This window comes from Sturnus vulgaris, chromosome 2, assembly GCF_052056855.1.
Source record: "Sturnus vulgaris isolate bStuVul1 chromosome 2, bStuVul1.hap1, whole genome shotgun sequence".
In the NCBI taxonomy this organism is placed as follows: Eukaryota; Metazoa; Chordata; class Aves; order Passeriformes; family Sturnidae; genus Sturnus; species Sturnus vulgaris.
In genome coordinates, this window is record NC_142244.1 from 52671730 (window position 1) to 52692303 (window position 20574).

The following is a 20574-nucleotide window of genomic DNA, read 5'->3' on the forward strand; positions in this document are numbered from 1 at the left end:
GCAGCAGCTGACACTGTTCACTGTTTCTGGTGAACCTTGGCATTTGGTACAATGGCTTTTTATGGTTTGCTTTCAGCAAAAGGTTTGAAGCTTCTGAGTCACATTGAATTAAAGGTCTGCAATCTGAAAACATAATACTTGTATTTCTAATATTATGAGGAGCTATTCCTTTTTAAAACTCCACCCAAAAATTCAAGTAAACAGGTGTTGTCTTCTGAATAAAATAATTACAGAAAAATTGTTAGAATGTCATAAAAACCCATTTATCTTTAAGGTGTGGAAATATCTGTGTCTGTGCTTTTTTTTCTATAGGTCTCATCATTGTCCCTTGATTTAGGCTAATGTAAAGCATCTTTTTCCCATGAGTACATCTATCCAGCGGCTAGTTAATTTTCCAAACCCTCATATATTAATAAAAGAGAAAAAAACCCCCAACCCAATGAAGTCTCTAGCTTCTCAGCTTGCAAAATAATCCTCATAAATATATCAACATAGTGTAACTGTAGGTGTATCTGTGAGTCTACAGAGGGGCTGGAGGAGCAAGAGTTGAGCTGTTCCCATTTTTAGCTGTGTAGGTGTTGGATGCATGGTGACCATGACTGTAGCAGCACCATTGCCAATTACTCCAGAGAAGAATGATTAGGGAGAGTCACAGAGCTATGAAATGACTGTATCTCACTGTTTTCTCTCACAAGAAAGGGGCAGGAACAGACATAATTCTTGAATTTTTTAATGGTCCTTCAACTTTGTGGTAAAGGGCAGAGGGGATGAGATTTCAATCTCCTATCTCTATCACTTTCCAATTCCCAAACTGCAGCAAAGTATGTCTTCCATCATGTCAGACTGAAGCAGGGGGATGTACATATGTATGGGAGGAAGGTTTCTTAGGTGTCGGCATAGCAATCTCTCTCAGCAAGTAGCACAGAACAGCAGTGGATCAAGTCTGCAGTTAATTCTGTTCTCAGACATCTGTGAGAGAGAGAGATCTGGAGAATCCAAGTCTTTCTTACTGATTTATCTTCAGACACAAAGGCTATTACACAGAAAAAGAGAATATTCTGCTCCCCATAGCCAAAATAGACAGCATGAGAAGCAACAGGTCTTGCTTGCAGAAGGGGAGTTTTGGGAAAGCAATCTGACAGCCATGCCCAGAAACTACCTGGATCTGCCAGGAAGGGGGGCATAGCCTGGAATGGAGAGGTGAACTAGATGAAGTCTCTTCCAGTCCTATTTTTGGTGATTCTCAGAAACCTTCTCTGCGTTCTTTCACCACAAACTCATCAATCCTTGCAATGTAGAGTATGATGTGGAACAGCATCTTCTAAAGCCATTTCTGCTGAATTTAGCCACAGTTGCAGAAGGGGAAATAGAGCCTTGTCCAATTATCTTGATGTTGGTGTTGTGAAAGTTTCCATAACATGTAATGAAGCCTGCTTGGTTAAGGGCCAGATGCTCCTTTGTCCTGAGCTTGAAGAGGAGAGGAGCTGAACCCAGCTCGAGCTGAGCACAGGGGAAAGAAGAGGGGAACAATGTCTCTGCAATGTGGTTTTGCAAAACTGCCACAGAATTGCTGTATCTTGAGTCCTGAGGGACAGGACTTGAGCAATGCAGTATGGTATATTCATCACAGAGTATGAAAAGCAAGATAAACAGCAAACACAAGACCTCTGGGAGGGGCAAAGCACTGATCAGTTGTAGCAACCATAGTACTGGGGGTCTGTAGCACTGGGTCTGGTCCCACTTCTGTTACTGGTGCCAAATGAGAGTACCAAGGGAATCACATGAAAATCATGCCTGCTGCCAGAGAAAAAGCCTTGCCGAATTCTCTGCAATGAAGTTTCATCTTTTTTGCTGGACTTAGACATAAGAGTTATTAATATGCAACTCAAATGTGACTCTCATTTATTCAGTTTGCTTGCACTACTGCTAGTTCATAAAAAGCATCTGTTTCAAATGCATTGGATTTGTGTCTTCTAAATCATGTGATGCTTTCTGTGAGTGTAGTGGGTCTCCTACTGCAGCATCTTCTGTAAGAGAAATTAACTCAGAATGGTGGCATTATAGATCTCATCACTTAATGCACCTGGACAAGCACACATCTCTACTGCTACTAGGCCAACAGTTAAAAATCAGCTCATAATTTTAAATTATCAGAAAAGAATCTTTGAGTATTATTTACCTGCAAAGAGGTTCTACAAGGTCCTTGTCAAGAAAATCATGATCTTTCTTTACTGCAGCAATGTCAATGGGAAACCGGGAGTCTGTAAAAGGAGACACAATATTAAGATGACTGCTTGCTACCCAAATGAAAATATATCGTCCACATCTGAATTGCTTTGCAAGTGCTTGCTCACTGAAATCTAGTATGACCAATTTCACTCAGCTCTGGTTGCCTTCCAGCTGTACCTGTGACTCTTTCCAACACCATAGTGGTTTTTTTTCTGTTAAAGCTATAGCTGAATGTCCAGTGCCTTATCGAGTGACAGCAAAATAATTTCATTCTGGCTTTAAAAAACACTCAGCTGTTAGCTGTTCATTTTAGCACCTTGCATAAATGGATGAGACCAGGGAATTACCACCACACTTACTTTATCTACATGAGCAATAAGGTTTTCCCTTCTCATTACAGTGACTTAATGAGTTATTTGCTAGACATAGCCCAAGCTCCAGAAATGTTCTGTGCTTTTTGTTTTTAAAACAGATCCAAATAACGATGATTTCAGACAGAGAGTTACTCAATAACAGACAAAAAAACCCAAAAAAACCCAACCCACCAAAACGGAATTATAATCCCCAATATTAGCTAAAAAGCCAGAATAGCATGCTGGAAGCTGACATTTGTAATGAAAAGCGACACAGCTCTGTAATAGTGGGACAGGTTCCAGTGCTGTGGCTGCTCTCCAGACTGCTCTGCCATGCTTAGGTACCTCAGCAGGATGCTGGGATGCAGGAACTTCAGCCAGCATTTTCAGACACTACTGCTCAACACTGACATAATAGATGCCTAAGAAAAGCACCTTGTTTTTGGAGACATAGACTGTCTAGAGCACATATTGACTGCATTGGAACTGTTGAAGCCCAGCACAGGTTGTTTTTTTGGAGAGAACATCCCTTTGAGTTAAGCAGGCAGAAGGCACTCCTTTCTCTGGTGCAGTCAGTATCTGACACTCCGAATACAAGGCAGACACAAAAGCATTACTGGCTACCCAGGGACTGTGGTCGATACACATTTGTGTCAGTTTTGGTCTCGCAGGCTTATTAGTCTTAGTTTTTGCTGGATTTAACAGTCTGCCTGCCTCCTGTGGAGCCACCTGAGCATCTCTGAATGGTGCTCTTGTCCCCAGGCACCTGAGCAGCCCATCAGGACCCAGCACCTGAGCCCTGACGGACCTCAGCTGGCCATGGGGGAGTCCTCAGCATCCCATTCCCTGGCATCCTCAGCCCCACACGAGGGGAGGGATGGCATCCAAGCTGACTCCCTGTGGACTTGGAATTGACCCACGAGGCTCCTTGGCCCTCATTCCGTTTGTGGATCTGTGCTGCCTCCAGACTCATGCTGACCCTGGAAGGTGTCCAGAGGTGTTTGGCTGATCTGCTTTTTGGCTAATAAGCCTGAGTGGGCCCGAGCTGGCTTTGTGTCTCTGGCAGGGAGTACATACATTTTGGGAAAAATGGGGCTCAGATGCAGTTTCCCTCTCAGCATTGAGCTGGGGAGAGCTGGAAAACCCAGCTCCAGTCCCCAAACTTCAATGAACACAGCAGCAGTACAATCACTTTCCCTGCCCTTGGGGACACTGCTTCCCTGGGCATGAACCTTGTGCCTAGGGAAGGGCACACCACCATTCATTGAGTCAGCACTGAACTATCAGCTTTTCTTACTTTGCAAATGTAAGGTGCAACTCATGTTATTCACTATTGGTAACTCTGCAGAGTTTTCAGTCTTACTTTCGGCGTGATTGAGATTTTCAATAACTTCTAGTGTTTTAATCTTATTTCAGGCACAGTTCAGAAAGTTTTTAGAAAATAGACTCATGTTTCTAGATATTTTGTAGCTGTTTTTGTTAACCTTTGAGGTTTACACAAGCTATGTCCTTTTTTTTTTTTTTTTAACTTCCCATGGCTACGAGAGTAAGAATCTTACTTTTCTTTATGCACTGGTATGACTCCAGCAGCTGAGGCTTTGTGAAGCATCCAGCCATGGCCATAACTCAGTCAAATGTGGAGCTGGCCGACTGCAAGCTCTCTTGGCAAGGGCCCAGTGTACTTTCAGAACCACACAAAGAGGAGAAAGACCTACTTACCCTCATAGAACTGAGCATATTGGGGAAATCCAGCTGCACGTAACCAGTCACACGCTTCCTTTGCTTCGATTTCTGAGCAAAAAGAGGAAAGAGAAAAAAGTTCACACTTTGTTATTTTGAATTAGAAGTTCTTTCAATTACAAAGAAATAACAAAGAAATTTGGTAGGATCTATTTGCTGCTAAAGTACTGTCATCACTCTGAATCACTTTGTATCATCAGAAGAGAGTCCCTCTAAGAAATCTGCCCGTCTCCACATGGGGTGCACAAAGCCACTCGGTGGCTGGGATGAAGTGTTAACCATCCCCTTGCAGTAGAAGTTGCTCAGCCAGGTTTGTGGCTCTGTGAACTACTCTGCCCCAAGGGTGAGCTGCTGGTAAATGGTGAAGATGGAGCAGGGTGAAAATCGGATGGCATGGAGCAGGTACTGCTTTCTTTCCTCTTCTGATATTTCTCGTGGAGCAGAATGCCATGTGAAATCCATGGAAAACTCTGCCAGGAAAACCCCAGTGCAGGTGTCATGATACTGAAGGGACAATTGCAGGGGCACCTGTATTTTTCCCAAGCTCCATGGGCTCATATTCTGGAAAGCAGCGTGCTGGGTCCAGCTCTGCCCAGCAACTGCACTGCCTGCATGTGCAGCTGCTCCCAGACCAGCTGGGGGAACAACTGAAAACAGAGGCTCATCCACACAAATGTGGGTTTCAGGGGAAACCTGGGAGACATCTCTGCTGTCTAAACCTAGATCAGGATCTACCACTTGAACAGCTTTGGTTTACAGGATCAAAGTCAAAGCATATATCTGTACCTCTTACATTTGCAAAACATGAAGAACAGAGCATGCAGGTGTTGGAGAAAGTAGACATTTTATGTAGCTTATTAATCAACCTGAACGAACCAGTCAGGAGTTTTGGCACATTTGTGGTTGTAAAATCTAGAAAGCCATAATACAAAACCCTAACTATAAAGAAACAATGGAACTGGAAAACTATGATCAGGCTCAGTTGCTCTTTTGCATGTTTTGCCTTGCATGTGGAAAAAATTGCAGTTGTAAATCAGTTTTCTACTAAAAAGCATTTTTTAAAGTAAGAGATGCTGGCGTGAACTTTTGCTCATGTAATTCTGTTCACATCACTCATCATACCCTTAATGACTTTACTCACTGAAGCTTACTATAAAATCTGCTTTGAATACACTCTGCAGTATGTGACCTGCACACCTTTCTGATCCCCTAAATAATGAATCACACTAGCAAATTTTGTAGCAGAAAATCAAAATTCAGAATACAAGGTCTATGTATCAAAAGCTCAATTTCCCAAAGATGATTAGACAGCCAGGAACTGCTCCACAATGGTCACAATCATTAGCAGTGCTGAAAAGGATTTACCACAAGGTCTTCATTTGCTTTGACATTAGTTCATGTCAAGGCCAGAAAATTGAGTATGAAAGTACATTCAGTTCTTGACACTGCACAAAAGAATAAGCAGCTTACATAAAACGTGGCTCTCACTACAGCACATCTGTGTTCTGAAAGCACATCTCTATTATGTTCCAGTTAGACTATTTCTATTAAATGCTTGGAAAAAAGACAAGTTTTTATACTTTTTTTTCTTTTGCTTAATTCAATCTCATGAAACACAGACAAATCAATCCCATTTCAAAATGTATTTTACAACTCAGAACAGCTGTACATTCTAGCTTCATCTGGCCTGGAAACACAACTGACAGAGGCTGTGGGTGATGGAGAATGCTACCATTTAATGCTCTTATATGCTTATCATATTTCAATGTTTTTTTGCAGTTGGCTGCTCAGAGGAGCTTGCTGAGAAATATTCCTGCAGCCCAAATGAGATCTAAAACATCTCAGGTTGCAGTGGGTGAGTAATTACAGGGAATAACCAAGAAAGTAGATCCCACTCTTTTCTGAGGTTTTGGATTTAGTTTTTTGTGTTGTTTTTTGGGGTTTTTTTAACTTTTTTTTTTTTGTGAGATTGTTTGCAACACACTGTATTCAGTCAAATATCATTGACTGATTAACTTCTGCCTTCAAAACTTTGGTTCTATATCCTCCATGAAGGCATTGCTGGGGGATAATCTCATTTTCTGAATTACTACCTCAGCCTTGAGTAAGGTTTGCTAAGCTGAGTCTCAAGACACATATCAGTTCCCAGTTCCCTCCCATACCTCTCTGTCTGGTCTTATTCAGGGGACAGCAGAAGGAGAGAAGTGCATCAGGCTGCTGGCACAGCCCAAAACATGACTTTGCTCATACAAGTGTGTTCCCACTGGCTAAAGGCACCTGTTCCAGTCATTCCCCCCTTGGTCCCTACTACAATTTAGGTGAAAAGGCACCAAACAAAGGATTCACTCCTCAGCAGATATCAAAGGTGATTTCTACTATTTTGCCCTGGGCAATATAATCCAAGTTATAGTTCAGAATGCAATATAGATGCTTTTATTACTGCACACTGCAATGTTTGGACGATATTTTGACATGCTAAGTTTAACCTTCTCTTTTTGTGCTCATATCCTAATATTTGCTTTTTCTTACTTCACAGTGAAACATTAGTGAAGAGTTCTTTGGGAAGAGATGTGTAGCACCAAAAAGACCTCAGTGGAGGTGTCAATGAAGGGTGGTAGAAATACTTTTGGCAGTGTTGTCCCAGTTCTGTTCCCATGTCCAGGCTAATACAGAGGTAGTACACACATCCTGCCTGCAGCATATCCACTGTCTTGGTGCAGCACTGAAGGACTTAGAAACCCACATGTGTTTCCAAGTTTCCACATGTGTTCACAGGTGGCACCAAGGCAGTTTGTCAACAGCAGAGAGAAGGGCTGTCGTGAGATGAGTGATTTCAGAGAGGACATGGCTCAAGGCTGGCAGAAGGCACAGTTCCTTCAATTCCTACCAGAAGCACATGAGCCACCACTGACCCACAAGCAGCATCTCCCTCGGCAGGACCAAAAAGGCTGCTTGCCCCAAGCACACCTGATGGTGGGTTTGTCCTTATGCACCACTGCTGTGCTCTGTGGCTGGAAAAAAAATTGGGATAATTTGTCTACTGCTTTCCACCTGCTCGGGCAGCAGTTAACAACAACAGTTAACAGATAATAATAATTCAGTCCCAGATATTGACAACTGTCAGTATGTCTCACTGGACTTGAATTCTAAGGAGTTTCTTTTCAGTTTCTAATTGAAGCTTGGAAGAAAGCAAATTTCTCTTTTCCATTTCATTTTTCTACTAGTAGTGAGCTATAATTCAGAGCAAAATGAACAGAGAGGTTCACTCAGGAAATGGGACAAGTATTCAGAGCACAGCTGGGTCTTTGAGTCCATCTCTAGTATTAAACAAGTTTGAGCTTATCTCCTACAAACCATGTGGGTGGCTCTGACTGTTCTGGGGCTGAAATGAAGACAGTTGTTTGCCATCTCTTCTGCTCTTCCAACGCTTTCTCTGATTCTTCACGATCCACTTTGTTTCTGCCCAACACCAGACAGTTTAGCAGCCAGCTGCCACCATTCTCGCCCTGCCTATCCAACGCCAGCTGGCTGCTTCTCCTGCTTCCTTTTGTGCCACACTAGCTCCTGGCTAACCCTTCAGAGACCCAGCTCAACTCCCTAAGCTTGGAGGGTGCAAAACTAACCCTCCAAAAGTGGGAATGGTCTGCTGTTGGATTAGCAAACTGACCCAAATCCTCTAAGGGTTCTGTTTAATCTATGTTAGCTGCATTTTAACAAGCCCAAGAAAGCCAAACCACTGGAAAGGTCCTTCTCTCACAAGAGGAGCACAGAAGAACTGTCCAAAAAGTTGTTTGGAGAAAAGCTCTGACAAGAGAAACTCATGTAAATGAATTAATTTTCTGGCTTGGAATCTTATCACCATCCACAAATATCAATGCTAAAGACCTAGTTACTATAGTCCTTTCCCTTTTCCTGTCTAGATATCAGTATTTAATCTTATTTCTGCCTTTCTACCATTGTCCCTATCTCTTCTTTCTTCTGTTTTGGTATTTCTCCTTTTTTAAAAAAACCCTACGTTGTTGTTTAAAATGTAGATGTCCCTTTGCACAATGCAGTGAAAGATTTAGTAACTAGAATAAATAAGGCACATAATTACCCCTTCTATTGTGTTTATGTCAACTTTATGTGATAACCTTTATTGTTCATCTTCTGTAACAAATCACTGTTAATGTTCACTTTAGTATTCCCCCTGTATTGCTCACCATTTAGATCTGATTTACTAAATTCAGACAAAATATCTGGGAATGTTAGAGAAAATGATTAAACAATTAATTAGAAAGAAGTGCATTTTACTTATTTTTATTTATTTTTATTTATAATAATAATTATTTATTTTTATTTATTTTTATATTTTATTTATTATTTTATTTATTTTTATAGAGCCACACCAGTGAGCGAGTGGTTATTCTCACAAAGGTTACATCAACGTTTGATCCTTGACTTACTCTTTCCTGCAAGAGGAGGAAAACTGTTGGGACGAGTTTGTGCTACATCTTCCAGAACAAAATCTACCTGGCATTCTAGGGTCAGTTTGGAGGCTCAGCTCAACCCAGGGTTGTAAAATGCCTTTTACTCTCAGGAATTGCTGGGGACTTCTATGAAAGGTAAAGCAGAGAACACTCCTGGGGAGGAAACACTGATGGTGTCTTAGGCCTGAGGCATGCTCCAGGCAGCTGTAGACACTCAGACAGCCTTTCCTCACAGGTCCTGATACATCCCTTGTGTTCCACAAATCTGTCAAGTCACCAACAAGCAATGTCACCACCCTGATGTCTTCCCAGAAGAGCACTCATGAGGGAAGACAGGTTCTTTAGAAAAGTTCAGTTCAAGCTGAAGCTGTGTGAGAACAGCTGTAGCATGTTTCAACTTCTTGCAGCTCAGTCTGAGATACTTCTATGGCTGCCATTACTCTCCTGGCCCTATATCTCACAGCCTTTAGGATATTTATGTTACTCTTCTCGTTTTACAGATGGGGATTTAAAGTACTTCAGTAGTACATAAGCAGGTTAGAGGTAAGGTTGATGGGAATTAGATGCCTGAGAGATATCTGACCATAAGAATAGGGTTATGCCACTCCTCAGTTACCCTTAGAAATCTAGTCTGGACAACACAAATTCCAAACTTCTGATACTTAAATGTCTCACTCTACCAGCCCTGGGCTATAATGTAACGCTAAAGACTGATAGGTTTCCACTGAGTGACATTTGCAAAGCTTCTTCAGAGCTCAGAAATTAGATTACAGTAGGATATAAGGGTGCTAAACTGGAAAGAACAGGAATATGTTTGTAAATATGAGAAAAGATGACTTTTCAACTCATATAGGAAATTCACAGTAAAACAAGAGCTCACACGTGACAACCTGGTCTAATGAAAGGTGTCCCTACCCACTGCAGGGGGGTTGTAATTTTAAGGTGCCTTCCAGCTGTTCTATGGTTTTATGACTCCATGATCTACAGCTTGCAAGGAGCAGGTTAATACCTTAATTACTGTATTATCATCTCACTTCACTAGTGCAAGCAGTTGGTGCAGAGCATGGAAAAATTAAACTTGTCATATTCCCTAAGGAAAAATCCCTGTGCAATTTAATAAAGACAGATACAATTTTCAGTAACCTTTCATGCTTTTAGGTAGAGGTCTAATGGTTTACCCCATCCCCATCCACTCTGTAGGACTCTTCCAGAATAATTCCAATAATAAAACAACAGCAATTGTACCATGCAGCTGTAAAATTACCATTTTTAGTACAAATATATAATAAATAAAGTAAACCATAAGCATACAATAAATTTATGTGTTTTACTGCACTATGGTTTATACTCGTCAATAAATCCTGATAATAAGGTTTTCAAAAGTGGAATTTCATTGGAATTATTTTATGTCATGCCATATAATTAGTATTAGAGACAAGGTTATGTTTTGCAAGGAAGGGACAAATAAAACTGTCAAAGTGTTATTTTAATAGTCCTAAACCTTTCATGGAATATTGTGGTACTAGTAATATTGCAATAAAATACAGACCTTTTAAAACTACTGTGGCTAAATATAATTTAAATGTCAATAGAAAAAGATCTTTCATGAGTAGTTCCTTTATGTGTAATTCTTTACCCTTGGTGAATAATAGTCAAATGATGTCCATTCATGCTCTGACTTCTTAGAGAAGCTGACAGTGAGAAGCCTGATTATTTATGGATATGAAAAAAAAAAAATCTTGTATGCTGAGAGATTAAAAGAGTGTGACTGTTTACCTTGGAGAGCAGATGAATAAGGAACGGGTAAGCTAAAAGGGTGTAAAATCAGGGATAACACAAAAATAGGAAATTGGGAACTACTGTTCACTCTACACACAGCACAAGAGCTGGGAGATTAATAAAAACAAAGGAATAAAAAAGAAGGAAGGCAATCTGAGATGATATTGCCACAGGACACAGGTATCAGGAGACAAACTGGAGCTGGAATCTTATCTGACTACTCACTGCTACCACCACAGATTTGGAAAAGAATTCTCCAGAATGGAATAAATGAAACCAAGCTAAAGACAGTGTTATGAAAACACTTTTTCCTGGTTAGATGATCAGCTTGTACAGCTTTTCCTTCTGAGCTACTGACACTTCTCTTACTCAGACATAGTCTGGGATTGTATAAAATGTTTCTTTCAATGACTACAACAATTGTTTTGTTCTCTACGGCCACCAAATTCTGCACAGCCCAGCTGGGAGACTTGTCATCAGCTTTTTATCTTCAGCAAGGCTGCATTTCCCAAGAAAAAAGGTGTTATTCCAGCAAGGAGTTAGGAAGCTATGTCCCCCTTGGGTGAATGGATTATGCTGAATTCTCTTCCCGAATTAATGGGACACTGGTAAAACTGGCAGATCCGAGATTTATAGCCGGTTCATCAAGCACAAAGCTCGACAGGTCTGGGAACAGTGTCTGCATTAGTATTTTTTACATCTAGGTATCATCAGAACTAGGTGTACAACACAATGAGTTTCCTCATGCTAATAACAAGATGGCTGTGCAAACAGCAAGAGGAAATCAGAATTTGCAGTGCAAATTTGTGAAATGTGCTACACTCCACATGCTCTTTAAGCTGAGAGGTGACTTGCAGGGGCCACCAAAGCAGCCAGCACACCAAGACAGCAGGCATGCAGGGACACAATAAAGACCTTAGGAGTAGGAAATGTCCTGAGGGACTCCCACTTCAGAGCAATTAACCACTCCATCAGGCAGCCATTACTGTTCCTGAAAGTCTAGGATAAAATCAACTCCATGGGGAATTCCCTCATTCTACAGACTTCCAAGGTACTCCTTCTGGTAAAAGGGTGTACAGCAAAATCAGGCATCTAAACATAAGAATGCAATGAGATATGGATGCCAAGTGATTTAAATATTTGAAAGTTTCAGACATAACATTAATAACACTGCAAAGATGTTTCACAGATCCAACCAATTTTGAAAATCCCATCCATGTTATATGGTCCAGTAATGTGACAAAAACAAGATATTCGAGTCTTCCTTTGAGCATACTCTTGAGATTTTGGGTTGCTCCTTATCATCATCATAATTCCTATTTACTGCTGGTTTCCTCTTCTCCTTTCCTTTCCATGTCTTCCCTTCTGAAGTCACTTAAAACTAACTTCCTGTTATTCATTTCTCTGACATCTTTGCTATCTACTGTCCCACATGCCCACTCAGTTTATACAACCTTACTCTAAGCTTGTTTGTTTCCTACTTTTTGCCATCTTCCTTTCAAATTCCTGAAACTCGATTTTAAACCCCTCCTAACCAAAGAAATCTCTATCTTCAAGTATGACCCCAAAGTCACTTTTCTTCTTAGCTTACAAGTGATTTGTACAATGCAGCACTTTGTAATGACACGAATAAAACAATAGCTTACAACCTACATCTCATCTTGAGGCACTTTAAATGGTTATAAAAACTGAAGAGAAAGTTATATATCGGGATCACATCATCCACGGGTGAAATGCAGCTGCATTAGGATGAAATGCGGCAGCTGCACAAAAGAATGCTGCAGCAGTTTATGACAAGAAACAAGGAGAATACTTTATCCAGATGAAACTACTAACAGGATTTATGAGATAGAATAAATTTTGCATTTTATATATATATATATATATATATATATACACACATACAGAGGGAGCTGACAAGGACATCAGGCTCTCCTCCCTTTAGTTTTCAGAAAAATACTCTGGTATTGCTAATGTACAAAAGTGATTAAGAACTTGGCTCCCTTAACGTCCTCCTCCTTCCCCATTAGGATTTATAGTCCTTTTCTTGCCTTCTGACAGCCCCCATGAGTCTTGGCTTCGTATAGATTTAGAGGACAGAGTACCACCCATCTATTCTTCAGTACCACACTGCCCATCCTACCTATTTGGCCTGTCATTCAAGAGCTGAGAATTGCTGACTTGAGAATTAACAGAGCTCTTATGCATGAGTACTGCATGATCACTAAAAAAAATGTTTGGATAACGGTCTGGAAAATGTGAGTCTTTAAGGACTCTAATATAAAGTTTATAGTTTTTTTAATGTGGAAGAAACACTATCAAATAGGTAGAGAAGAAGTAACAATCCATCCCTTGGGATCTATTTAAAAACTTCTGGTGACTTCTAGAGTCACCATGGGACAAATTTTGAAAACAGACTCTTCTTTTGCAAGTTTCTGCCTTTGGGCTCCCAAGCTAAGAGATCTAGGCAGCATCTAAACTTCCATGTATGATGGACCAAAGAGTGGCCTGAAGATTGGAATAGCTGCTGATCTCACAGTGAAAAGGGAAATGTTGAGTCCAGTTGGTATTGAGAAAACTTCTTGTTCCCTGGATGTGTTATAAAGCAATTTTTGCAATGTACCATCACTAGTCCAATACCTACAGACATTATTAATAAGTAGTCAGTGAAACTGCAGCTATATGTAACTATTCATGATATATATTTCTGTTATATATCCTTGTCGTGTATCTTCTACTGAACCACTATGGCTGAAGAGTGAAGAGCCCAGACTACAAAGCAGCTTTGCAGAAAACAACCTCGGTGCCTGGTGGACACCAACAGAACACAAAGCAGCCATGTGGCCTTCTGCCAAGGAAGGCACACAGCACACTGGGCTGCACTAGGAGGGGTGACAGCAGGTGAAGGGAGGTGATTCTTCCCCTCTTCTGACCTGGTGAGGCCACATCTGGTGTGCTGGGTCCAGTTACAGATTCCCCAGTAAAAGGAAAATACAGATTTACTGGAGAGAGTCTAGCACAGGGCTAAGAAGATAATTAAGGGCCTGGAGCATCTGAGAGATGAAGAAAGGCTGAGAAAGCTGCGACTGTTCAGCCTGGGGAAGAGAAGCCTTGGTGGAAAATCATCTGTGAGTATAAATATCTGAAGGGAGGATGCAAAGAGGGTGGAGCCAGGATGTTCTCAGTGGTGCCCAGTGACAAGCAATGGGCACACACTGATACACAGAAGGCTCTGTACATCATGAAACACCTTTTTCCTAAAAGCACTGGTACATGCTCCTCAGGAATCTGGTGGATGCTTCATCCTTGGACATATTCAAAAGCCACCTGGACACAGATGGCTATAGCTTGGTGGCCTTGTTTGAGCAATTGGGGTGGACAAGATGACCTCCAGATGTGCTTTCCTACCTCATCCATTCAGTGACTCTGACTGTTTCAAGAAGTGTGTAAAAGTAACACTGAACTGCCCCAGCAGTAGAGAGTAAGATACCTCCATCAGCAACACCATACTTTCCTTAGTGAAGAATTTCAGATGAAGACTCGCTGTAAGCTCCTCTACACCTCTTTTCATCTTGAGGAAAACTAGCACTATTGATTTTTGAACCCAGAAAGTCACAGGAAGGGCAAGAATAACACCAAGGAGAGGAACAGCTAATAGGAAGTATATATATATATCAATTCCAACTGTGACACTACTGGAAACTTGCCACAACTTTATACTTGGAATTATAAGTGTTATTATCTTTGTAGCTGGACCAACTCTTTTATTAGATTGCTAATACTTTAATCACTAGAGCAGTAAAGTCTTCAATCTGTACACAAGGTATGTTCCTTCACTGCACGTAAAGTGCCCAAGGTGTTTTGTCTGCTACTCTGCCCTTGAGATCTGGTTTGAATTTGGATGCAGCAGATGGACCCCACTACATGTAGCTTGCAGCTACCCTCTGTCCTTGCAAGGTTTTGAAAAATGTCATCTCTTGCAAGGCTAGGGGACACTTCCAGACAGCCTGAACTCGAGCAGCATACGAGATGTCTCTGGAGTGCTCTGACATTCAGAGGGCTCCCTAGAGGATGTAGTGCTGGTCTGACCATTAGTTTTGACTCTCATATGTATTCATAACTCCAATTAAATACAAAGATTTAATGTCTCTGGAAGTCAGGGTTTTCAAGCTCAGTATCCTAAACTGGATGTCAAATTTCAGACCTCAATGCCTTGCTTAGATTTTCCACAATACCCAATGTGGTTTGCATGTGTGCAGTACTGAAGTTAATTGGTCAGACAGTAATTGGAGCCTGGCAGATGAAAGGCACTATGGAATGTAGGAGAATGCTTCATGTTATAATTTGAGTGAGAATGTAAACAATACCCCAAAAGATAGATGTTGTCATCATAAACTTTCTCTCTGAATTATGCAGATAAGTAGAACAAAATGTACTTCCTTATCAACATATTAATTATTCTTTGATTATGCCCTTCATGTTCTGTAGATGTTCAAATTACATACAGGCAATCAGATATACATCAGAGAAACTCTACCCATCCGAGGTGGTCTTCATGCTGTGAATTTATATTAAACACTGAACATTAATATGAAAGTAACTCCCCTTGGAGATAATACTTTGATGTATTAATAAAAAAGACTTCACAGTTCTTATTTACCATAAATTAAGATTAAAACACTTTCTTTTGCAGTTCTGTGTGAGATGAGTAATTTATAGTGCAAGGAACATTGATAAAACACGGCACATGCAGCAGAGTTCAAACTGAGGTCCAAATCCATGTCTTGCTCAGCAATGCAAAGTGCTGAGCTCTCATCTTGTGTTATCAGTGTTAGCTGCTGCTATCAGCTGATTAACACGACAAGCAGATCTGTCTTTAGATCCCACTGCTTATTACCTCTTTTCATGCAAGGGCCTATGAAGAAAGATGTCCTGTGCATTTCTTCCAAAAAACAAGAACCTCAAACAACAGATGGTTCAGACTTATTCACACAGTTTGTAAGAAACTGTCATCTATTTAAAATCCAGGAGCAGGTGGGCTGACATTATCCTGAAAGTGCATGCAAGACCTGCACCTACAAATCCAGATGTCTTTTTCTGATTCACAGCCATACTAGTATTGTTGCCATTGAAGTATATCAACATGATTAACATTTAACCATGCTTTGAGACTGTAGGGAAAAATAATTTATAAAATGAGGGTTAACTTTTTTTTATGTATAGCTACTGTTCTATTATGATAATTTCTGAGAGGATCAAGCACCCATGTCTGTTTAAAGCTTTATTCCAGCTGCTATTTTCTGTAAAAACATTACTAAGGAAAGCTACCATGATGTCTTCTATGACTCTATGAAGAAATGAAAATTCAGTAAATTTAGACTCAGTGCAAATTATTATTTTCTTTTATTGGACATTCTGAACTTGATCTACCTTCCTTTTTGGAGCTGGACTAATCTTTTGTCAGTGCCAGATGTGATGTGATAAGCTGGCTCTGCCCTGGCCAGGGTTTGGGCAAGATGACCTCCATTGTTTGATGGTTCCACTAATTTTTAAAATTATTTCAGTGGTGAAAGAAATAACATATGCTTAGGGAAAGATGTTATTGTGATCTAAATTTTTCCCTTTGCTTTGACTATGCAGTGCTGTAAGAACAGTGGAGTCACACCAGTGTGTGTTTCAGCATGATCTAGTCCAGAGCCACTAATTACATGGCTGTGTTGTGATCTTTGTAGAGTCATGAGAAAAAACCAAAGAGATTAAAGGAAACAATTACTCACCTACTAAAAAAAGAACATCTTTCCTCACTCTGTTTTCACAAAAGCACCCATTTTTACAGAAGTGCCTTTCAAACACTTTTCTCCAACATGTAAACAGTATTAACGTGGGAAAGTCAAATTAAGGTTCTTTTTTAGAGAGAGTGGAGCTACTGCTCAGACAGATGTTCAGTTTCCATCATCCATCATGTGATGGAAATTTTATTTAATTTCACTGAATAGATAGAGATAACTTTCAATATCCCAAGCCAGAATTTTAAGGGTATTTAAATTTCTTAACTGCCAGTGTATAGATTTTCAAAGATGTTCAAAGTATTTTAGTCTCATTTACCTCCCCAAGCACAATGGATTATGATTTACCCAGTCCTGTCTTCTACTACCAGGTGGCTGCAGACATTTTTTGTGCACTCCAGCACATATACAGCTAAATGTTTTTTGAACCTCCAAAGGGATGATACAGAGACAACAGTTTTACCAATGAACTCCAATATTTTGGATATGTGAACTAACAAACTTCCATGACTTTTTTCACCCACATAAGTAGATTTTTTTTTTGTTCATTCCTCTTTATAATGAAAGCTGCACTCCATATGGCTACAGAGCAACACATAGAAAACCAGCTAAAACAATTCTTACATGATAGCTGTACATAAACATTTAGCATTCATACTGCAGGAAAGAAGGAACAGACAGCTTGGCTATGATGATATAGTTATTATTTTTAGCCTTTTGGCTGAAGTCTTTATTTTCCTTTCCATACATTTTTAAATAGAAGGCCGTGGGGGTTTTACGTGCTCCTCCAAGTAGAGAACAGACTTTTAATGTACCAAAATACTGATTTTCCATTCTGCAGCTCACCTAGGTCTGTTTCCATCTAATAAGCCATTGTACAAAATGACTGTTTCCTATAACAGGAAATTCTGCTATGGCAGAAGTAGCACTGGGTATCCATAGTACTGACACTTCTCATTTCCTTACCCTTGTTACATTGCAGAGCAAATGGGAGTCAGATTCATAGGAACCCTGTAATTACTTGACAATAATAATTGCCAGCAATGAAGCAGAGTTAGCAAAGAACTAATTAGCACACCACCCAGGACTAACAACACTCTACACTTTTTTCCTGTTATTTTTAGCTACAAGCAGGAAAGACATAAATTGCTCTTTTATCTAATAGCATGAAAGAGCTTAGATAAGTTAGATGCTCACAGTTATTACTCTATAAAGCCCCACTCTGGCTTTCAGCTATGTTCCATATATTAACTTGGAAGAAGACGACAGGAAGGCTGGAGACCTAGCAGTGCTTGCTCCCTGCTGGTGCCAGAGAGTGGATCTGTGGGGTACCCGTCAGGAGACACCAAAGCACCAAAGAAGCACAAGCCTCCTGTTTTCGTGTCAATGTCTCTTGCTGGATAACAGGAGGGAATACAGAAGGGTTGGCTCTGCAAATATCAGTGAAATACAGACCCTGTCACTTTTTAACTTGCTAGATGAATTTCAACTATTTCTTAATCTTCCCATGGTTGATGGGAAGTCACTTGGATAGTTTCAGTTGCCATCTCATGGATGGAGTCCCTTTGCTCTGACTGCTGGAGAGCACATTCCCACTCGTCTGAATCATTACTGGCATGACTGTGGGCAAAGATGGTTTGGTCTCTAGACAGCTCTAGCAGCTAGATATTTGGAAAGTAAATGACTAATCCCTTGCCCAGCTAGACTTTCAGTGGGAAACGAGACACATCACTTAACGCTTACACTTCAGTTTAAAAATGGAAAAATTATTCTTCCATCCTTAGGAAGCAAAATTGTTAGACTACATATGCTGAAGTGTGCACTATGATCAAAATATGCTCCAAATCCATGAGGGCCACATACTTAGCTCGCATGGTCTCGTCTTCTCTTACCACTTTAACAAACAGGTGGCCTCTTAAACTGGAAAGATTTTTTTTAGTGCTACTAAAGATTTAGTCCAGCCATTGGCTGATCTCTAAATTTACTTATTTCACAGTATCCCCTGCTCACAGACATACAGAAAACACTTGCTTTTCCAGCAGATATTACCCAGTTAGAGTCAGAAGTTGCCTTAAGCCATGACCTGATTCTGGATCAATTAGAGAGCATTCACCAGGAGATCAATGAATATAAGTCCATGCTATAATTTAAGGTCAGTTTAGTCCAGGAGAGAGGCTAGCAAAGTAAAAATAAACAAATAAAGATCATGGGTTTTTATAAAAAACTGAGAAGAGTGCTGAAGTGCATACTTGAAATATTTCCTCTGAACTCCACAGTGCAGCTGGCACACCACAGGTTTAACACTTGATGCCTGTTCAATGTGTCCTACGTGGATGCACCCAGCCTGCACACACACACTTGCCAAGCAGAATGACAGAAGTAACGTGACTGTTTCTGAAAAATGAAGTGTTTATGGCTTGCTCAGTTTCAGAGTATGTTTCATAATCTTCAACACTCACAATGTGTCACTCATGGGCTTGCAACATATTCCCTCTGAACAGAAGCTGCTTTGTGCTCATCACTGAAGAAGCATGTGCTGTGCAAGTGCCATACTGTATTTTGGCAGTAGCTGTTAGAAGTAAATTTACAGAGGATTAAGGAGATGGAAGGCAGCATGCCTCACACTGTAATTCTGCAAAGCATTAAAACACCCTGTTTAAAGAAGAGATGAGAGATGGCTGCTATTCAAAATCTTGAGGCCTGAGGTTCAATTTGTTTTGACCAAATTTGCATTTGGTCCTTGAGAAAGTTCTGAACAACAACAGCTGCCTTTGCCCAGAAGGAGTGTGTGAGGACACCTCCCTCCTTTGGAAGTCACCTTCAGCACAGGGTGGGAGCTGTCCCCAGGGGCACAGAGCCACTCAGACCTGCTCCAGAGGGAAGCTCCTGCCAGCTGCTATGCTGCCTCTGGGATCAGCCCTTCCCCATCTCCAGATGTGCTCCATGAAGCACAGGATTCCAGGGCTGCCCTGGGTTTATGTCCCCTCAAGGCCAGGAAAATGAAAGTATGTGCTGAGGACGTGAGACATTTTTGGCTGTCCAGAGCTGCAATAATGACATACAGATATGCAGATAAACACAGTGATTGAAATTTGGTTGTGTATGCTTTGAAGGAAACTTTTTTTTCCAAGCATACTCTTTTTCTAGACTTGACCTTGGTCTGCACTTTTAAGAATCTGACATTTTTTTATGGTTTATTTCACTTTCAGATTTTGGCAGGATGTAGCCTCAGATATGCCAGAAGTATGATGAGATAACTTATTCTCCAGATAGAAACAGAAGCAGAAAGCAGGCAGTTGCCTACATAAGATAGCCTCTCCTACAGATCGTACCATAAAAAATGCCTGGCTCAATTTTTGAACGGAGAAGACTAAATCTGACTATGAAATCTCAACAAAATGCCCATTAAAGACATGAAATAAACACCTTAGAGCCCACATGTTGCTCTGAAGCCGCTGGTTAAAACTGAAGACATGATAAAGGTATTTTGGTTTAGGAGATGGGCTGTATTTGGCAGGGAGTGTTGGAATTTTAAAGTTCCTCATAATGTTTTGCCTGATGCTTTGCATTTTGCAGTGTTTTTTACGCTGAAATAGTAGTTAGAAACCCATTATCCGCAGTATTTTGTGGCCATGCCGTTAGGCTCTGAAAGCTTACTTATTGCTAAGGAATCACACTGGTGAACTGAAAATGACATTTCCATATTTTCTGGTACAGCTTCTTCACCTCTAAGTACAGGCAATAACCCAAACAAATCAGCCTGGAAGTCACTGCTTTACCTGCACTGGAGGATGTGCAGGGAAGACAACACTGCCAAAAGGTGAAAATTATAATTGCGATGCTTCATTGGCTGACACAGATTTTGGGAAGAGAGATGGGGCTTTCCTTAATCTTTTCCATAACTCCACTCCAAAGCAAATTTGAGGCTGCTAAAAGTAGCCTCAAAACTGAGACTACAAAGCTCCTATTTGTTGTATGTATTTCAAAGAATTTCCTTCATTCATTGTTTACCAATCTGGCCTTTCCTCATTGGGGGTAGAAAAACATAATGAATGCTTATCACCTGCAAGCTCAAATCCCACTGGAAAACTCTTTTTCAGGAAAATGTTATTGTGGTGAGGACTTTCGGGGAGTGTTGGCGTTTTAAAGTTTCTCATGATGTTTTGCATTTTTCTTCTAAATGAACAGGAAAAAACTCATCTGGCTCTCATTTGAATT

At 40.6% G+C, this 20574-nt stretch overlaps 1 protein-coding gene across 4 annotated transcripts in view; it reads right to left on the bottom strand.

The window, feature by feature from the left end:
- The window catches only part of STARD13 (StAR related lipid transfer domain containing 13), a 283362-nt gene that overhangs the window by 32691 nt on the left and 230097 nt on the right, over positions 1–20574 (bottom strand). For all 4 annotated transcript variants that reach the window (XM_088159560.1, XM_014889771.2, XM_014889768.2 and 1 more), the window contains 2 exons: positions 4302–4373; positions 2180–2261 (listed from right to left, as the gene is read on the bottom strand). In XM_088159560.1, coding sequence (XP_088015686.1) covers positions 2180–2261; positions 4302–4373 — 154 coding nt within the window. The remainder of the gene's footprint in view (positions 1–2179; positions 2262–4301; positions 4374–20574) is intronic.